Here is a 15,234-nt window from a genome sequence, read left to right on the forward strand (position 1 = left end):
CCCAAGGTCCTAACTGGCTGAATATGGCCGAATATGAGGCGAATATGAGGTGATTTATATTTGACCCCCCCCCCCCCCCCAAGTTTTCTGAACAAAAAAAGTGTAATAATATATATTTTTTTATTTTATTGTTGGACATAAGACTGTTAACACCAAATCAGCTCCAAGCTACTTTAATTTAGGTAATCTGTTCCAAAGTATTACCACACATAGAGATGGAAAAATATCATATATTTAGGATGTGAGCAAGGTTTGAAATGATTGTTTTAGCCAAATATCTGTTTGGGGTACTTGTGGTCAATTTGCATTCTTCAAATGATTTGTAATTTATGTTCTGGCCCCATGACCATCCACTCATTTTGTTTTCCCATCGATCGACTGGTCGATCTCCAAGGCGTTTCTAGTCGATCGACTGGTCGATCTCCAAGGCGTTTTCTAGTCGATCGACTGGTCGATCTCCAAGGCGTTTCTAGTCGATCGATTGGTCGATCTCCAAGGCGTTTTCTAGTCGATCGACTGGTCGATCTCCAAGGCGTTTTCTAGTCGATCGACTGGTCGATCTCCAAGGCGTTTTCTAGTCGATCGACTGGTCGATCTCCAAGGCGTTTTCTAGTCGATCGACTGGTCGATCTCCAAGGCGTTTTCTAGTCGATCGACTGGTCGATCTCCAAGGCGTTTTCTAGTCGATCGACTGGTCGATCTCCAAGGCGTTTTCTAGTCGATCGACTGGTCGATCTCCAAGGCGTTTTCTAGTCGATCGACTGGTCGATCTCCAAGGCGTTTCTAGTCGATCGACTGGTCGATCTCCAAGGCGTTTCCAGTCGATCGACTGGTCGATCTCCAAGGCGTTTCTAGTCGATCGACTGGTCGATCTCCAAGGCGTTTCTAGTCGATCGACAAACATTTCTGTAAAAAAACAAAAACAACTAGATAAATCATTCCATTCCTATTGTTTTCTTTCATTTTTGTGCTTTTGGTGGTAGGTGCACTTGATTCAGCAGCCCTAGTGCGGCGAAGGCAAAGTGTTCCCATTTCTTTTTGAACCATTTCATATGTCTGAAGGTAGAACTCTGCCTATCCAGCAGGCCCTGAGAGCAAATCAAGCGCACCTATAGGCCTACCGTTAGCCAATCAGATAACTGTGCAGAGCTTTCTTGAATGTAAAAAGACGCCTTGAACGCACAGCAAAGTTGACACTGGAAAAATGTAAAACCTTTTTTTAAAACAATGACTAGAGAGACAGCAAAACACTGCTGTTGTTATTCAGCACTGCCAACACACGTATATTAAAAAAAACAAAAAAACAATCTGAGCAGTAGATCTCCGCTTGCAGTTTGACTCAAAGTGATCGTGACTCAGGGGAAAAGTTGGATGATCTCTGCTCTTGGTCCTGTCCCCACCCCTGGGTGTTTTTTTTTCTTTCCATAGCGCTACACAGCTGATTCAAATAATCAAATTTTATTTGTCACATACACATGGTTAGCAGATGTTAATGCGAGTGTAGCGAAATGCTTGTGCTTCTAGTTCCGACAATGCAGTAATAACCAACGAGTAATCTAACCTAACAATTCCACAACTACTACCTTATACACACAAGTGTAAAGGGATAAAGAATATTTACATAAAGATATATGAATGAGTGATGGTACAGAGCGGCATAGGCAAGATGCAGTAGATGGTGTCGAGTACAGTATATACATATGAGATGAGTATGTAAACAAAGTGGCATAGTTTAAAGTGGCTAGTGATACATGTATTACATAAAGATGCAGTAGATGATATAGAGTACAGTATATACGTATACATATGAGATGAGTAATGTAGGGTATGTAAACATTATATTAAGTGGCATTGTTTAAAGTGGCTAGTGATACATGTATTACATAAAGATGCAGTAGACGATATAGAGTACAGTATATACGTATACATATGAGATGAGTAATGTAGGGTATGTAAACATTATATTAAGTGGCGTTGTTTAAAGTGACTAGTGATACATGTATTACATAAAGATGCAGTAGATGATATAGAGTACAGTATATACATATGAGATGAGTAATGTAGGGTATGTAAACATTATATTAAGTGGCATTGTTTAAAGTGGCTAGTGATACATGTATTACATAAAGATGCAGTAGATGATATAGAGTACAGTATATACATATATATATATGAGATGAGTAATGTAGGGTATGTAAACATTATATTAAGTGGCATTGTTTAAAGTGACTAGTGATACATGTATTACATAAAGATGCAGTAGATGATATAGAGTACAGTATATACGTATACATATGAGATGAGTAATGTAGGGTATGTAAACATTATATTAAGTGGCATAGTTTAAAGTGGCTAGTGATACATGTATTACATAAAGATGCAGTAGACGATATAGAGTACAGTATATACATATGAGATGAGTAATGTAGGGTATGTAAACATTATATTAAGTGGCGTTGTTTAAAGTGGCTAGTGATACATGTATTACATAAAGATGCAGTAGATGGTATAGAGTACAGTATATACATATGAGATGAGTAATGTAGGGTATGTAAACATTATATTAAGTGGCGTTGTTTAAAGTGGCTAGTGATACATGTATTACATAAAGATGCAGTAGATGGTATAGAGTACAGTATATACATATGAGATGAATAATGTAGGGTATGTAAACATTATATTAAGTGGCGTTGTTTAAGCTTTGGTTATTTGAAAAAAACTGAACGTGCACCCAGGGTTTGGGAGACCCTGCTCTAGGATAGGATAGGTGACTGGCCTATTAGAGGGCAAGCCGAAGCTACAACCTATCCAATCATCTCAGACCTGCCTAGGGGTTGATCTAGAATTGAATACAAATCTCTTTAAGGCAGGGGTGGGTTGTGGATGTAACCCTTGCCCCCCCCCCCCCCCCCCAGGAGGAGGAGGAGAAGAAGCGTCACCAGGAGCTGCAGACTAAGAGGAGAGCAGAAGAGGAGCAGGAGAGGACTCGTAAGATGGCTGAGGCCCGACTAGCAATGGAGGAAGAACAGGAGAGGACTCGTAAGATGGCTGAGGCCCGACTAGCAATGGAGGAAGAACAGGAGAGGACTCGCAAGATGGCTGAGACCCGACTAGCAATGGAGGAAGAACAGGAGAGGACTCGCAAGATGGCTGAGGCCCGACTAGCAATGGAGGAAGAACAGGAGAGGACTCGCAAGATGGCTGAGGCCCGACTAGCAATGGAGGAAGAACAGGAGAGGACTCGCAAGATGGCTGAGGCCCGACTAGCAATGGAGGAAGAACAGGAGAGGACTTGCAAGATGGCTGAGGCCCGACTAGCAATGGAGGAAGAACAGGAGAGGACTCGCAAGATGGCTGAGACCCGACTAGCAATGGAGGAAGAACAGGAGAGGACTCGCAAGATGGCTGAGGCCCGACTAGCAATGGAGGAAGAACAGGAGAGGACTCGCAAGATGGCTGAGGCCCGACTAGCAATGGAGGAAGAACAGGAGAGCGAGAGACGAGATGCAGCTGAAAGGTACATTTCCCCATAGTGAACTACACAAGTCAAATAATATTAAACGCAACATGCAACAATTTCAAAGATTTAACCTGAGTTACAGTTCATAAAAGGTAATTGGTCTATTAAATTTCACATAACTGGGAATACAGATATGCATCTGTTGGTCACAGATACCTTTTTAAATGTTTTATTTTTGTTTTAAAGTAGGGAGGTGGATCAGAACCAGTAACTATCTGGTATGACCACCATTTTCCTCATGGTCATCATGGCCACCTAATTGTCCCCAGCTTACAATTGGCTCATTCATCCCCCTCCTCTCCCCTGTAACTATTCCCCAGGTCGTTGCTGTAAATGAGAAGGTGTTCTCAGTCAACTTACTTGGTAAAATAAAATGTAAAATAAAAACCAGCTCCTGTGGACATTCCTGCAGTCAGCATGCCAACTGCACACTCCCTCAACTTGAGACATCTGTGGCATTTAATGGCCTTTTAATGTCCCCAGCACAAGGTGCACCTGTGTAATTATCATGGTTATTCAGCTTCTTGATATGCCAAACCTGTCAGGTGGATGGATTATCTTGACAAAGGAGAAATGCTCACTAACAGGGATGTAAACACATTTGTGTACAACATTTGAGAGAAAAAAGCTTTTTTGTGCTCTAGGAAAATTTCAGGCATTTTATAATTCAACTCGTGAAACATAGGGCCAACACTTTACGTGTTGATATTTTTACTCATTGTATATAATAAAAAATAAAAATAAAAAATAGCAGGAATGTTATTTCTGTTGTGGAGACAGAAGGCTGTTACTGAAAATGGTTTCAGGGTGAAGAGGGAACAGACCTTTGCTCTTCAGAGAGAAGTGGACAGAGCTGCCAGAGAGAGAGAGAGGAAAGAGTTGAGGATGAAGGAGAGGAGGAGGGTAAGTCATGCTTTAGGGGAACCGACTAGGGTTGCAAAGAAAGGGTTGGAAACTTTCCGATTTAAATTTCCTGGAATTTTTCCATGTGAAGTTAAACCTGGGAATTTTGCTTAAATTCACCGAAAAAGTTAACTTATAACAGTGAACCTTTTTTGAGGGATTACACAAGGCAATTCTAGGTCTTGATTGAACTATCCCCAATTCAATGGAATTGCAACCCTCTGCATGCACAGTGCATTCTTCTATCACATGTACAACTGATTCTCTTACCTCTTTTTTCTATGTATTATTTACTAAATAGTTTGTATGTTCTACCCACCAGGAGGAACAGCAGAGGCGAGCGGAGGAGGAGAGACAGAGAGAAGCAGCCAGACAGACAGAAACGGAGGCTGCCACCACTGTTGCCAAGAGTCACCTGACTGCTGAAGTTCAGGTGAGGAGACTAGGGGGTAAGTGATGTGGAAAGGTCACTGGAAAACAGCTAGAGCTAGCTCTACTTCTGAGAAAGGCATAGATCCTCGTTTGTTTAGTCGGTCTGCACAGAGCCTCCTTTGTTTAGTCGGTCTGCATAGATCCTCCTTTGTGTAGTCGGTCTGCATAGATCCTCCTTTGTTTAGTCGGTCTGCACAGAGCCTCCTTTGTTTAATTGGGGCATAATAATTATTTTTAATAGAAAATGTATCCATAATATACCTTCATGTTCTCCCATGGCCCACGACGAAGACGCCCGTAGGGAAGGGAGGATTAATCAACGGCACTGCAGATATCAAGCAGTCTCCCCAGTCGTATGAGATCACTCCTAAGGGGGGCGACAAGCCCGTTGTTCTCAACCCCAACGCCGAGGACTATGGGATGGATCAGAACAGTGAGGACTCTACTGATGATGAGTCGGCACCAAGGAAACCCATTCCCAAATGGGCCAAGGGTAGGTTGAGGAGGAACTCTATATTTTTATTTTACTGCCCTCCAAAGACAGTTAAAACCAAGCAAACCCATCCCCAAATGGGCCACGGGTAGGTTGAGGAGGAACTCTATATTTTTATTTTACTGTCCTCCAAAGACGGTTAAAACTGCAATATAACATAATCGGTATAAATTATAAGACAATGGGTATAAATTATAACACAATCGGTATAAATCATAACACAATCGGTATAAATTATAAGACAATTGGTATAAATTACAACATAATCGGTATAAATTGTTACATAATCGGCGAGGATTCTTAGTGAAAATATATATATATATATTTTTTAAGTCTCTTGATTCTAAAATGAGCCATTTCCACATCAAGCCAGGGTCATATTGGAAAGAACCAATAGTGGCCGTCTTGGGTAAATTTCAATTCTTGTTTTCTATAAGCAGGAATTGGCCCCACTGTGTATTATGGCTTATTGCTAAGTCTACTTTTAAACCTGATGTTGGGTAACTTACCTTGAGTTATAACACAGGCTGTGGATCCATAGGTAACCATCTGTTCCACTCCCCTTGGATCCAGCTAGAATGAGCCGTATCATGTTCTATGCATGTATTTCTTTACCGCAAGACCCGCCCCACAAAAAAAAAAAATGGTCGCCCTCCCTTCACATTTCTTATTGTCATTTTGTGAATGAGAATCGTTAGTTTTACCAGTGAAACGTCCATGCTGCATCTGCATGCCAAACATTTTTAGCTCAGTTTTTATGGGAATATGCATTTAGCTCTTATGTGTACAGTGTTTCACATTGGGCACAGAGAGGGACTTGGGCACAGAGAGGGACTTGGGCACAGAGAGGGACTTGGGCACAGAGAGGGACTTGGGCACAGAGAGGGACTTGGGCACAGAGAGGGACTTGGGCACAGAGAGGGACTTGGGCACAGAGAGGGACTTGGGCACAGAGAGGGACTTGCAGAGCAGGTGGTGTTAATCAACTGTAGCATACCTGTGTGTGTGGTTTAAATGAAAGGACATGTTTTGCCTAGTGGCTCTCGTTGTTGGGTCTGGTCGTATTTCTCTCAAACGGGTACTTCACACAATCAATCACATGCATTTATAAAGCCCTTCTTACATCAGCTGATGTCACAAAGTGCTGTACAGAAACCCAGCCTAAAAAACCCCCCAAAACAGCAAGCAATGCAGGTGTCGTGGAAGCACGCAATCATCCTAAACTCTTATAGGAAATGAAATTAAATTAAATATTTTTCTTACAGTAACAAACTACGCTATTGTAACAGTATAACTTTAATCCGTCCCCCTCGCCCCTACCCGGGCGCGAACCAGGGACCCTCTGCACACATCAACAACAGTCACCCCACGAGGCATCGTTACCCATCGCTCCACAAAAGCCGCGGGAACTACTACTTCAAGGTCTCAGAGCAAGTGACGTCACCGATTGAAACGCTATTAGCGCGCAACACCGCTAACTAGCTAGCCATTTCACATGCGTTACACTATTACATTGGGTTCTGTTATGTACAATACTATCACTATGTGATCTTGTAGACATTGATTCAGCTTTGATCTAGCTTTTTTTTAATTAAACAAGCACCATTCGTTAGAGTAACGTGTTCTCTGGGAGTAGAGCTGAGACCTTTTTTTTTAGAAAAGGGAAGAGGGGTCCAGAAAACTCCGTATAACATATATTATTAAAGCAAACCTGTACTCCCCTCTAGGCGACCAGCTGAAACAGTCCATGAAGAGGCAATATTTCAACCCAACGGACGTGGACTGTCACTATGGAGAGATTGAACCTCCAATGTTGAACCACATCTTCTACAAGAACAAACCTCGTTACCTCAAACGTACCAGTTCTGGTATCTGGTACTCTCCTCCTAAAATGGAGGCTCTGCCCATTTAAACACTGGGAACTGGGATAGAATGGGTTTTATATTGTATTTTTGTTGCGTTTTTGTTCTTTTACGTGTGTTATATTATAGAACCCTCTGGCTGACGGACACCTGAAGTGACTGCAGATAAGTGCAAGAAATGTAGCAAACCATTTTTATATATATATATATATTTTGTATTTTTTTTATATAAATGTTGTATACATTTCAAAAATTATCTTGAATAAAATGAGTAGAACATGTCCACGCTTCTGAAGATGGTCATTTTACGTTGTTCACATGAAGGATTATCCAGTGTAACTGTGACAAACTTGAGAAGGGGCCGGCTACCGCCTTCCAAACTGTACAACCAATAACAAAAGGGACTGTGAGGTAAAAAAATATATATATAATATAAATATATAATATATATATATAATATAATATACATATATATATATATATATATATATATATATATATATATATATATATATATATAATAATATATATATATAATAATATATAATATATATATATATAATATACATATATAAAAATATATATATAATATAAATATAAAAAAAAAATATAAAAATATATATATAATATAAATATAAATAAATATATACAAAAATATAATATATATAATATAAATATATATAATATAATATATATAATATAATATATAATATAAAAATATAATATATTTATTTACATATATATTTATTTATATATATTTATATATTGTTACTCACCTGCAGAAATGGATGGATTTCCATCCTATATGGATTCTGGAGAAGTGTAGATCTTCAATAACAGTTTGGTTTGGAGATGTCAGTCTAATACAGACTAAATATAATATATTACCAAATCATTTTCTCTGTTGATCTGAACTTCTTGATTTTGTTGCTCACACTTCTCCATGTTCATTTTGGCAATGTTCAGTTACCCCCTAGTCTCCATGTTCAGTTACCCCCTAGTCTCCATGTTACCCCCTAGTCTCCATGTTCTGTTACCCCCTAGTCTCCATGTTCAGTTACCCCCTAGTCTCCATGTTACCCCCTAGACTCAATGTTACCCCCTAGTCTCCATGTTCATTTACCCCCTAGTCTCCATGTTCATTTACCCCCTAGTCTCCATGTTCATTTACCCCCTAGTCTCCATGTTCAGTTACCCCCTAGTCTCCATGTTACCCCCTAGTCTCCATGTTACCCCCTAGTCTCCATGTTCAGTGACCCCCTAGTCTCCATGTTCAGTGACCCCCTAGTCTCCATGTTCAGTTACCCCCTAGTCTCCATGTTCCCCCTAGTCTCCATGTTCATTTTGGCCATGTTTCCCCTAGTCTCCATGTTCATTTTGGCCATGTTTCCCCTAGTCTCCATGTTACCCCCTAGTCTCCATGTTCAGTGACCCCCTAGTCTCCATGTTCAGTGACCCCCTAGTCTCCATGTTCAGTTACCCCCTAGTCTCCATGTTCCCCCTAGTCTCCATGTTCATTTTGGCCATGTTCCCCCTAGTCTCCATGTTCCCCCTAGTCTCCATGTTCATTTTGGCCATGTTTCCCCTAGTCTCCATGTTCCCCCTAGTCTCCATGTTCATTTTGGTATTTTGAAAAGCAGTTTTGTCCTTTTCTTTTTACATTGCTATCACGTTTGTCTACTCATGCAATTGTGAGTGTGGCATCATTTTACAAATGCCGTTTTGGGCAATGACATTCTTTTAGTAGTAGTATTTGTTTATTTTTTTTAATGTAATTTTGAGTGAATATTCATATTTACAATATTATTAACAATCAGGATGTGTCTAATGAGGTAAATGAAGCCGACCCCATGCTTCAGCCTAATTTATTTATAGCCACAGTGCTGCATCAGTTGGACTACAGGTGATATTGATATATTTGGGCCATATGATGTAGCACATCTGATAATATGGACCATGCATGCTCCAATATGTTAAAATCATTCATATTTTTAACAATATGTTAATGGTCCCATTTCTTGAAATGTATATTTTTAGTGTCAGAACTTTTATTTTATTTTTTTCATACATTTTCGGAGTAAAATGTCGCAATTCAACGGCCCAAACACAAAGACGTATGTGGCAGGGTCTACAGACAATCACTGATTATAAGGAGAGAACCAGCCCCGTCGCGGACATCGTCTTGCTTCCAGACAAATGAAACAACTTAAATGAAACAGAATAATGCACTAATAAGTAAATGTCAGAACCAACTTGCCAAAACTATAGTTTTGTTAACAGGAAATTTGTGGAGTGGTTGAAAAACGAGTTATAATGACTCCAACCTAAGTGTATGTAAACTTCCTACTTCAACTGTATCTATTCTCATCCCTTTACTTTACTAGATTGTGTGTATTAGGTTTTGTTGTGGAATTTGTTAGATATTAGGTTTTGTTGTGAAATTGTTAGATATCATCTGTTAGATATTACCCCACTGTCGGATCTAGAAGCATAAGCATTTCTCTAAACTCGCAATAACATCTGCTAACAATGTGTATGTGACCAATAACATTTGATTTTAAAATGTTCTCAGTCTTCTACATAAAAAAAAAATTCCTGGTGTAACAGTATAACTTTAGTCCGTCCCCTCGCCCCTACCCGGGCGCGAACCAGGGACCCTCCGCACACATCAACAGCAGTCACCCACGAAGCATCGTTACCCATCGCACCAAAAAAGCCGCTAGCCTTTTCACAAATCAAATCAAATGTATTTATAAAGCCCTTCGTACATCAGCTGATATCTCAAAGTGCTGTACCGAAACCCAGCCTAAAACCCCAAACAGCAAGCAATGCAGGTGTAGAAGCACGGTGTCCTTTCACAACGGTTACACTGGGGAGGACCCTCCCAGTTTAAATACATGTACAAAATGATCCTCTTTACTTAAAGGCATGATGGTCACTTTTTCCATTAAAGGGGAAGTTAACTTGGACTTAAGTTTCAGTCATGGAATATTGTTTGTTTGTTTGTTGCTTTATTTATTTGTTGTGTCTCAACTAACCACAAACGTTATGCTGAATAGTCTTGTAATCTAATTTAAAATTTGCGATTGAAGGGCGAACTCTGCCGTGGCTTGTGGGCCAAAGCCTATGGGGAAATTATTTATTATTATTATTTTTGTTTTGGATAAACACTCAATATAAAGTCTGCGTGTCAACACAGGTTTAGGAGATCTTATAGGTTTTGTTCTATGAGATAATAGTCTTCAGCTAATGTCACTATTTTTTTGTGTGAATTTTATGAAGCTTTTATGTCATCAAAACGCATAGAGGCTTCATCATTCATAAAGGTCATGTTAATAACTGAGAGTATCTCATAGAACAAAACGTATAAAGACCTACAGTGCCTTGCGAAAGTATTCGGCCCCCTTGAACTTTGCGACCTTTTGCCACATTTCAGGCTTCAAACATAAAGATATAAAACTGTATTTTTTTGTGAAGAATCAACAACAAGTGGGACACAATCATGAAGTGGAACGACATTTATTGGATATTTCAAACTTTTTTAACAAATCAAAAACTGAAAAATTGGGCGTGCAAAATTATTGGTTGGTTGGTCGGGGTGGATGTCTAAGCAAGCCAACGGTTGCGAGTTTGAATCTCATCAGGGTACAACATTAGCATTTGAGCCCATTAGCAACTTTGCAATTAATTACTACTGTTGAGCTACTTTGCAACTATTCAGCATGTTAGCTAACCTCTTCACCTTTAACCTTCCTCCTTCCTATCACTTACAAGTCAGAATACCTTTCAAAATAAAAGTCCTCCACACAAAAAACGTGTTTGTATTGGTCCAGCGGTCACCCCTCCATATTCATAAATACAAACGGAATGTAGAGGTCAACAATGCATACCAGCAAAAGTTAATAGATTCATATCTTCACAATGATGCTCTGTAAAGAGTAGACTGGGTACGAAAATATAAGTTGATTAAATCTATAGTCGCATGCGTGAGATTTACTTGATTCTTTAAAAAAAAAAATCTGTGCAGAAAAATGTATATACAGTGGGGCAAAAAAGTATTTAGTCAGCCAACAATTGTGCAAGTTCTCCCACTTAAAAAGATGAGAGAGGCCTGTAATTTTCATCATAGGTACACTTTAACTATGACAGACAAAATGAGAAAAGAAAATCCAGGAAATCACATTGTAGGATTTTTAATTAATTTATTTGCAAATTATGGTGGAAAATAAGTATTTTAAAATCTGTGCAGAAAAATGTATATAAATTGCAGAATAATTGTATATTACCTGTATATTAAAACTCGTCAGCGTGTAGTCCTAAAACCTGGAAATTGGTTAATCTTGTTTCGTTCGGCCTTCAGAATACTTTCGCAAGGCACTGTATGTATATATATAGATCTATCTATCTATCTATCTATCTATCTAGATATCTATCTATCTATCAAAAACCGTACAATTCCTAAGCATGTAAATGAGCTAAAACTGGTTAATCTCAATTTCTAACTCCCTTCATCTGCATTGATCGGCAGACACAGGATAGGTGTGGTATTTAATCAAATGAGACTTAATTTCAACCAATAGAGAATGTGAAACGCATTATTGAAAGAAGTTCATTATCCGAGTGTTATAAATGCATAATATGAGGTTTCCTGTGTAAATAAAGTTACCTGTGTAAATGAGGTTACCTGTATATATGAGGTTACCTGTGTAAATGAAGTTACCTGTGTGTGATATATATATATTTTATTTATTTAACTAGGCAAGTCAGTTAAGAACAAACTCTTATTTTTAATGACAGCCTACTGGGGAACAGTGGGTTAACTGCCTTGTTCAGGGGAACAGTGGGTTAACTGCCTTGTTCAGGGGAACACTGCCTTGTTCAGGGGAACAGTGGGTTAACTGCCTTGTTCAGGGGCAGAACGACACATTTTTACCTTGTCGGCTCGGGGATTCGACCGTGGAACCTTTCGGTTACTAGTCCAACGCTCTAACCACTAGGCTACCTGCCACCTCTACACTCTAACCACTAGGCTACCTGCCTCCTCTACACTCTAACCACTAGGCTACCTGCCACCTCTACACTCTAACCGCTAGGCTACCTGCCTCCTCTACACTCTAACCACTAGGCTACCTGCCACCTCTACACTCTAACCACTAGGCTACCTACCTCCTCTACACTCTAACCACTAGGCTACCTGCCTCCTCTACACTCTAACCACTAGGCTACCTACCTGCAGTGTGGTGAAGTTGATCCGTTCTCTCCACAGCAGCTTGTAGATGCTCCCCTTCCATTGGAGGAGCAGATGAGAGAAGGACCCTATCCCAGCGTCAGCAACCCTCCGCGAGTATGTTACCGTCATCACTACCCGTCACTGGCCAGGCTGGCTGACTGGTTGGCTGGCTGGCTGGCTGGTTGGTTGACGAGCTGGTTGGTTGACTGGCCAGCTAGCTGGCTGGCCAGTCGCTGGCCAGGCTGGCTGACTGGTTGGCAGGTTGACGAGCTGGTTGGCTGGCTGGCTGGTTGGTTGGTTGACTGGCTGGCTGGCTGGTTGGTTGGTTGGTTGGTTGATGGGCTGGCTTCAGCACAGACTGAGAAAGCTGTCCTCTGTGTATCAAAATGTTTGTCTGTTTCTACTTTGTCTGTTTCACAAGTCTACTCTCCAAAACACTGACATCATATGAGGTCACGCATCTACTGAAACACGAACTAACAGGAGAGGGGATTCTTACAGGTATCATCTCATGGATCCACTATCTGGAGACCTGGTGCTATTTAAAGGCGAAGTTCAGCAGATGGGCAGAGAGAGGAAGTAGGATGTGGTAGTTAACAGAGAGTCATTTCGTAGACACTCAGCATCACATACGGAGCTATCCACAATAAATCAGACGTGCCCGGACGGAAGCTTTCCAACTCAATCGAGATCATAATATTCACATTCATTTATCTACATCTTCATAAATTGATTGTGTATCATATCTACAATATACTCACTGTGCATCACACACACATTACAGAGAGATGAATAACTCAATCGAATATGTATTCACTTCCCTTTAGTTATACCCTATTGAATACAAATTATACAATGATTGATCAAATTGATTGTATATGATATACTCACTGTCTGTTAAGGGAAGGGGTGTTGCCAGTATTGGTAGAGAATGTTGGAGAGACAGATGTGGGAGAGGAAAGGAGAGGGACTCGTAGATCTCCGAAAGGAGAATGAGGGTCGTAGACCTCCGAAAGGAGAATGAGGGGGTCGTAGACCTCCGAAAGGAGAATGAGGGACTCGTAGATCTCCGAAAGGAGAATGAGGGACTCGTAGATCTCCGAAAGGAGAATGAGGGACTCGTAGATCTCCGAATGAGAATGAGGGACTCGTAGACCTCCGAAAGGAGAATGAGGGACTCGTAGATCTCCGAATGAGAATGAGGGACTCGTAGACCTCCGAAAGGAGAATGAGGGACTTGTAGATCTCCGAAAGGAGAATGAGAATGAGGGACTCGTAGACCTCCGAAAGGAGAATGAGGGACTCGTAGACCTCCGAAAGGAGAATGAGGGACTCGTAGATCTCCGAAAGGAGAATGAGGGACTCGTAGATCTCCGAAAGGAGAATGAGGGACTCGTAGACCTCTGAAAGGAGAGGAAAGGAGAGGGACTCGTAGACCTCCGAAAGGAGAGTACTCGTAGACATCTGGTCACTTGATGTGTTAAGCTGTTTCTGCAACAAAGCTTCATTGTAAGGCCTGGTCCCAAGCTAATCTCAAATCGGTGTACAACATAACACACATTATAACAGTACATGTTTAAAGTAACAACTACATTTCTATTGAAAAATAAAGGATTCAGTGGTTGCCAGACCACGCTGCAACATATCGCAACCAAGCAAAAACCCGTAACCCAATTATTTTGTAAGATCACATATTAAATGAATATCTCCCCACTTTCTCATGTAAGAGTGTTGGCATGGTGATTAGTAACTCTAACCTTATTTGGGACCCGGAGAGTTGTGCTGGGCTTTGGCTTAGCGGGCTAACGGACTCTACTACTGATATGGGTTTGAGCCTTGGCCGTCATACACACACAAACACTTAATTTTGTTCTATCATTTGCCATGTGTGTGTCCTTCCATCTATTCTGAAAGGAAAATGGTATATTCTATCCTTGTGACCAGAGGATCTATCAGAATGGTGGGCTGAGTTCTGAGTTCTTCATGCATAGCTACATTTATTTATTTGACTAGGCAAGTCAGTTAAGACTGAGATGCAGTGCCTTAGACCACTGCGCCACTCGGGAGCCCCATGCTAACCACCGATAACTTAAATAGTTGAAACTAATGAATTTATACACTTTATATACAGCAGTATGTGGACACCTCTTCAAATGAGTGGGCCATGAGCAGGCCACACAAGCTCACAGAACGGGACCGCCGAGTGTTGAAGCAGGTAGCTTGTACAAATCGTCTGTCCTCGGTTGCAACACTCAGTACCTAGTTCCAAACGGTCTCTGGAAGCAACCTCAGCACAAGAACTATTCGCCGGGAGCTTCACGAAATGGGTTTCCTTGGAAGAGCAGCAGCACATAAGCCTTAGATCACCATGCACAACGCCAAGCGTCGGCTGGAGCGGTGTAAAGCTCGGCTGGAGTGATCTAGGTTTGTCAGAAGAACGCTACCTGCCCCAATGCATAGTGCCAACTAAAGTTTGGTGGAGGAGGAATAATGGTCTGGGGCTGTTTTTCATGGTTTGGGCTAGGCCCCTTAGTTCCAGTGAAGGAAAATCTTAATGTTACAGCATACAATGACATTCTAGACAATTCTGTGCTTCCAACTTTGTGGCAACAGTTTGGGGAAGGCCCTTTCCTGTTTCAGCATGACAATGCCCCCCCCCCCCGTGCAGAAATGGTTTGTCGAGATCGGTATGGAAGAACTTGACTGGCCTGCACAGAGCTCTGACCTCAACCCCATCGAACGCCTTTGGGATGAACTGGAATGGCGACTGCGAGCCAGGCCTATTCGCCCAACA

The 15,234-nt window shown here is 41.0% G+C and overlaps 1 protein-coding gene across 1 annotated transcript in view; it reads left to right on the forward strand.

Annotated features, from left to right (window-relative positions):
* LOC139407471 (inner centromere protein-like) overlaps nucleotides 1–7,348 on the forward strand; it is a 37,804-nt gene extending 30,456 nt beyond the window's left edge. Inside the window, exons 11-16 of the mRNA XM_071151266.1 lie at nucleotides 2,919–3,047; nucleotides 3,489–3,517; nucleotides 4,297–4,423; nucleotides 4,746–4,856; nucleotides 5,147–5,348; nucleotides 7,076–7,348. Of these exons, the coding sequence (XP_071007367.1) occupies nucleotides 2,919–3,047; nucleotides 3,489–3,517; nucleotides 4,297–4,423; nucleotides 4,746–4,856; nucleotides 5,147–5,348; nucleotides 7,076–7,260 (783 nt within the window). The 3' untranslated portion in view covers nucleotides 7,261–7,348. The remainder of the gene's footprint in view (nucleotides 1–2,918; nucleotides 3,048–3,488; nucleotides 3,518–4,296; nucleotides 4,424–4,745; nucleotides 4,857–5,146; nucleotides 5,349–7,075) is intronic.
* The last annotated feature ends 7,886 nt before the right edge of the window (nucleotides 7,349–15,234 follow it).

This window comes from Oncorhynchus clarkii, chromosome 4, assembly GCF_045791955.1.
Source record: "Oncorhynchus clarkii lewisi isolate Uvic-CL-2024 chromosome 4, UVic_Ocla_1.0, whole genome shotgun sequence".
Taxonomy (NCBI): domain Eukaryota; kingdom Metazoa; phylum Chordata; class Actinopteri; order Salmoniformes; family Salmonidae; genus Oncorhynchus; species Oncorhynchus clarkii.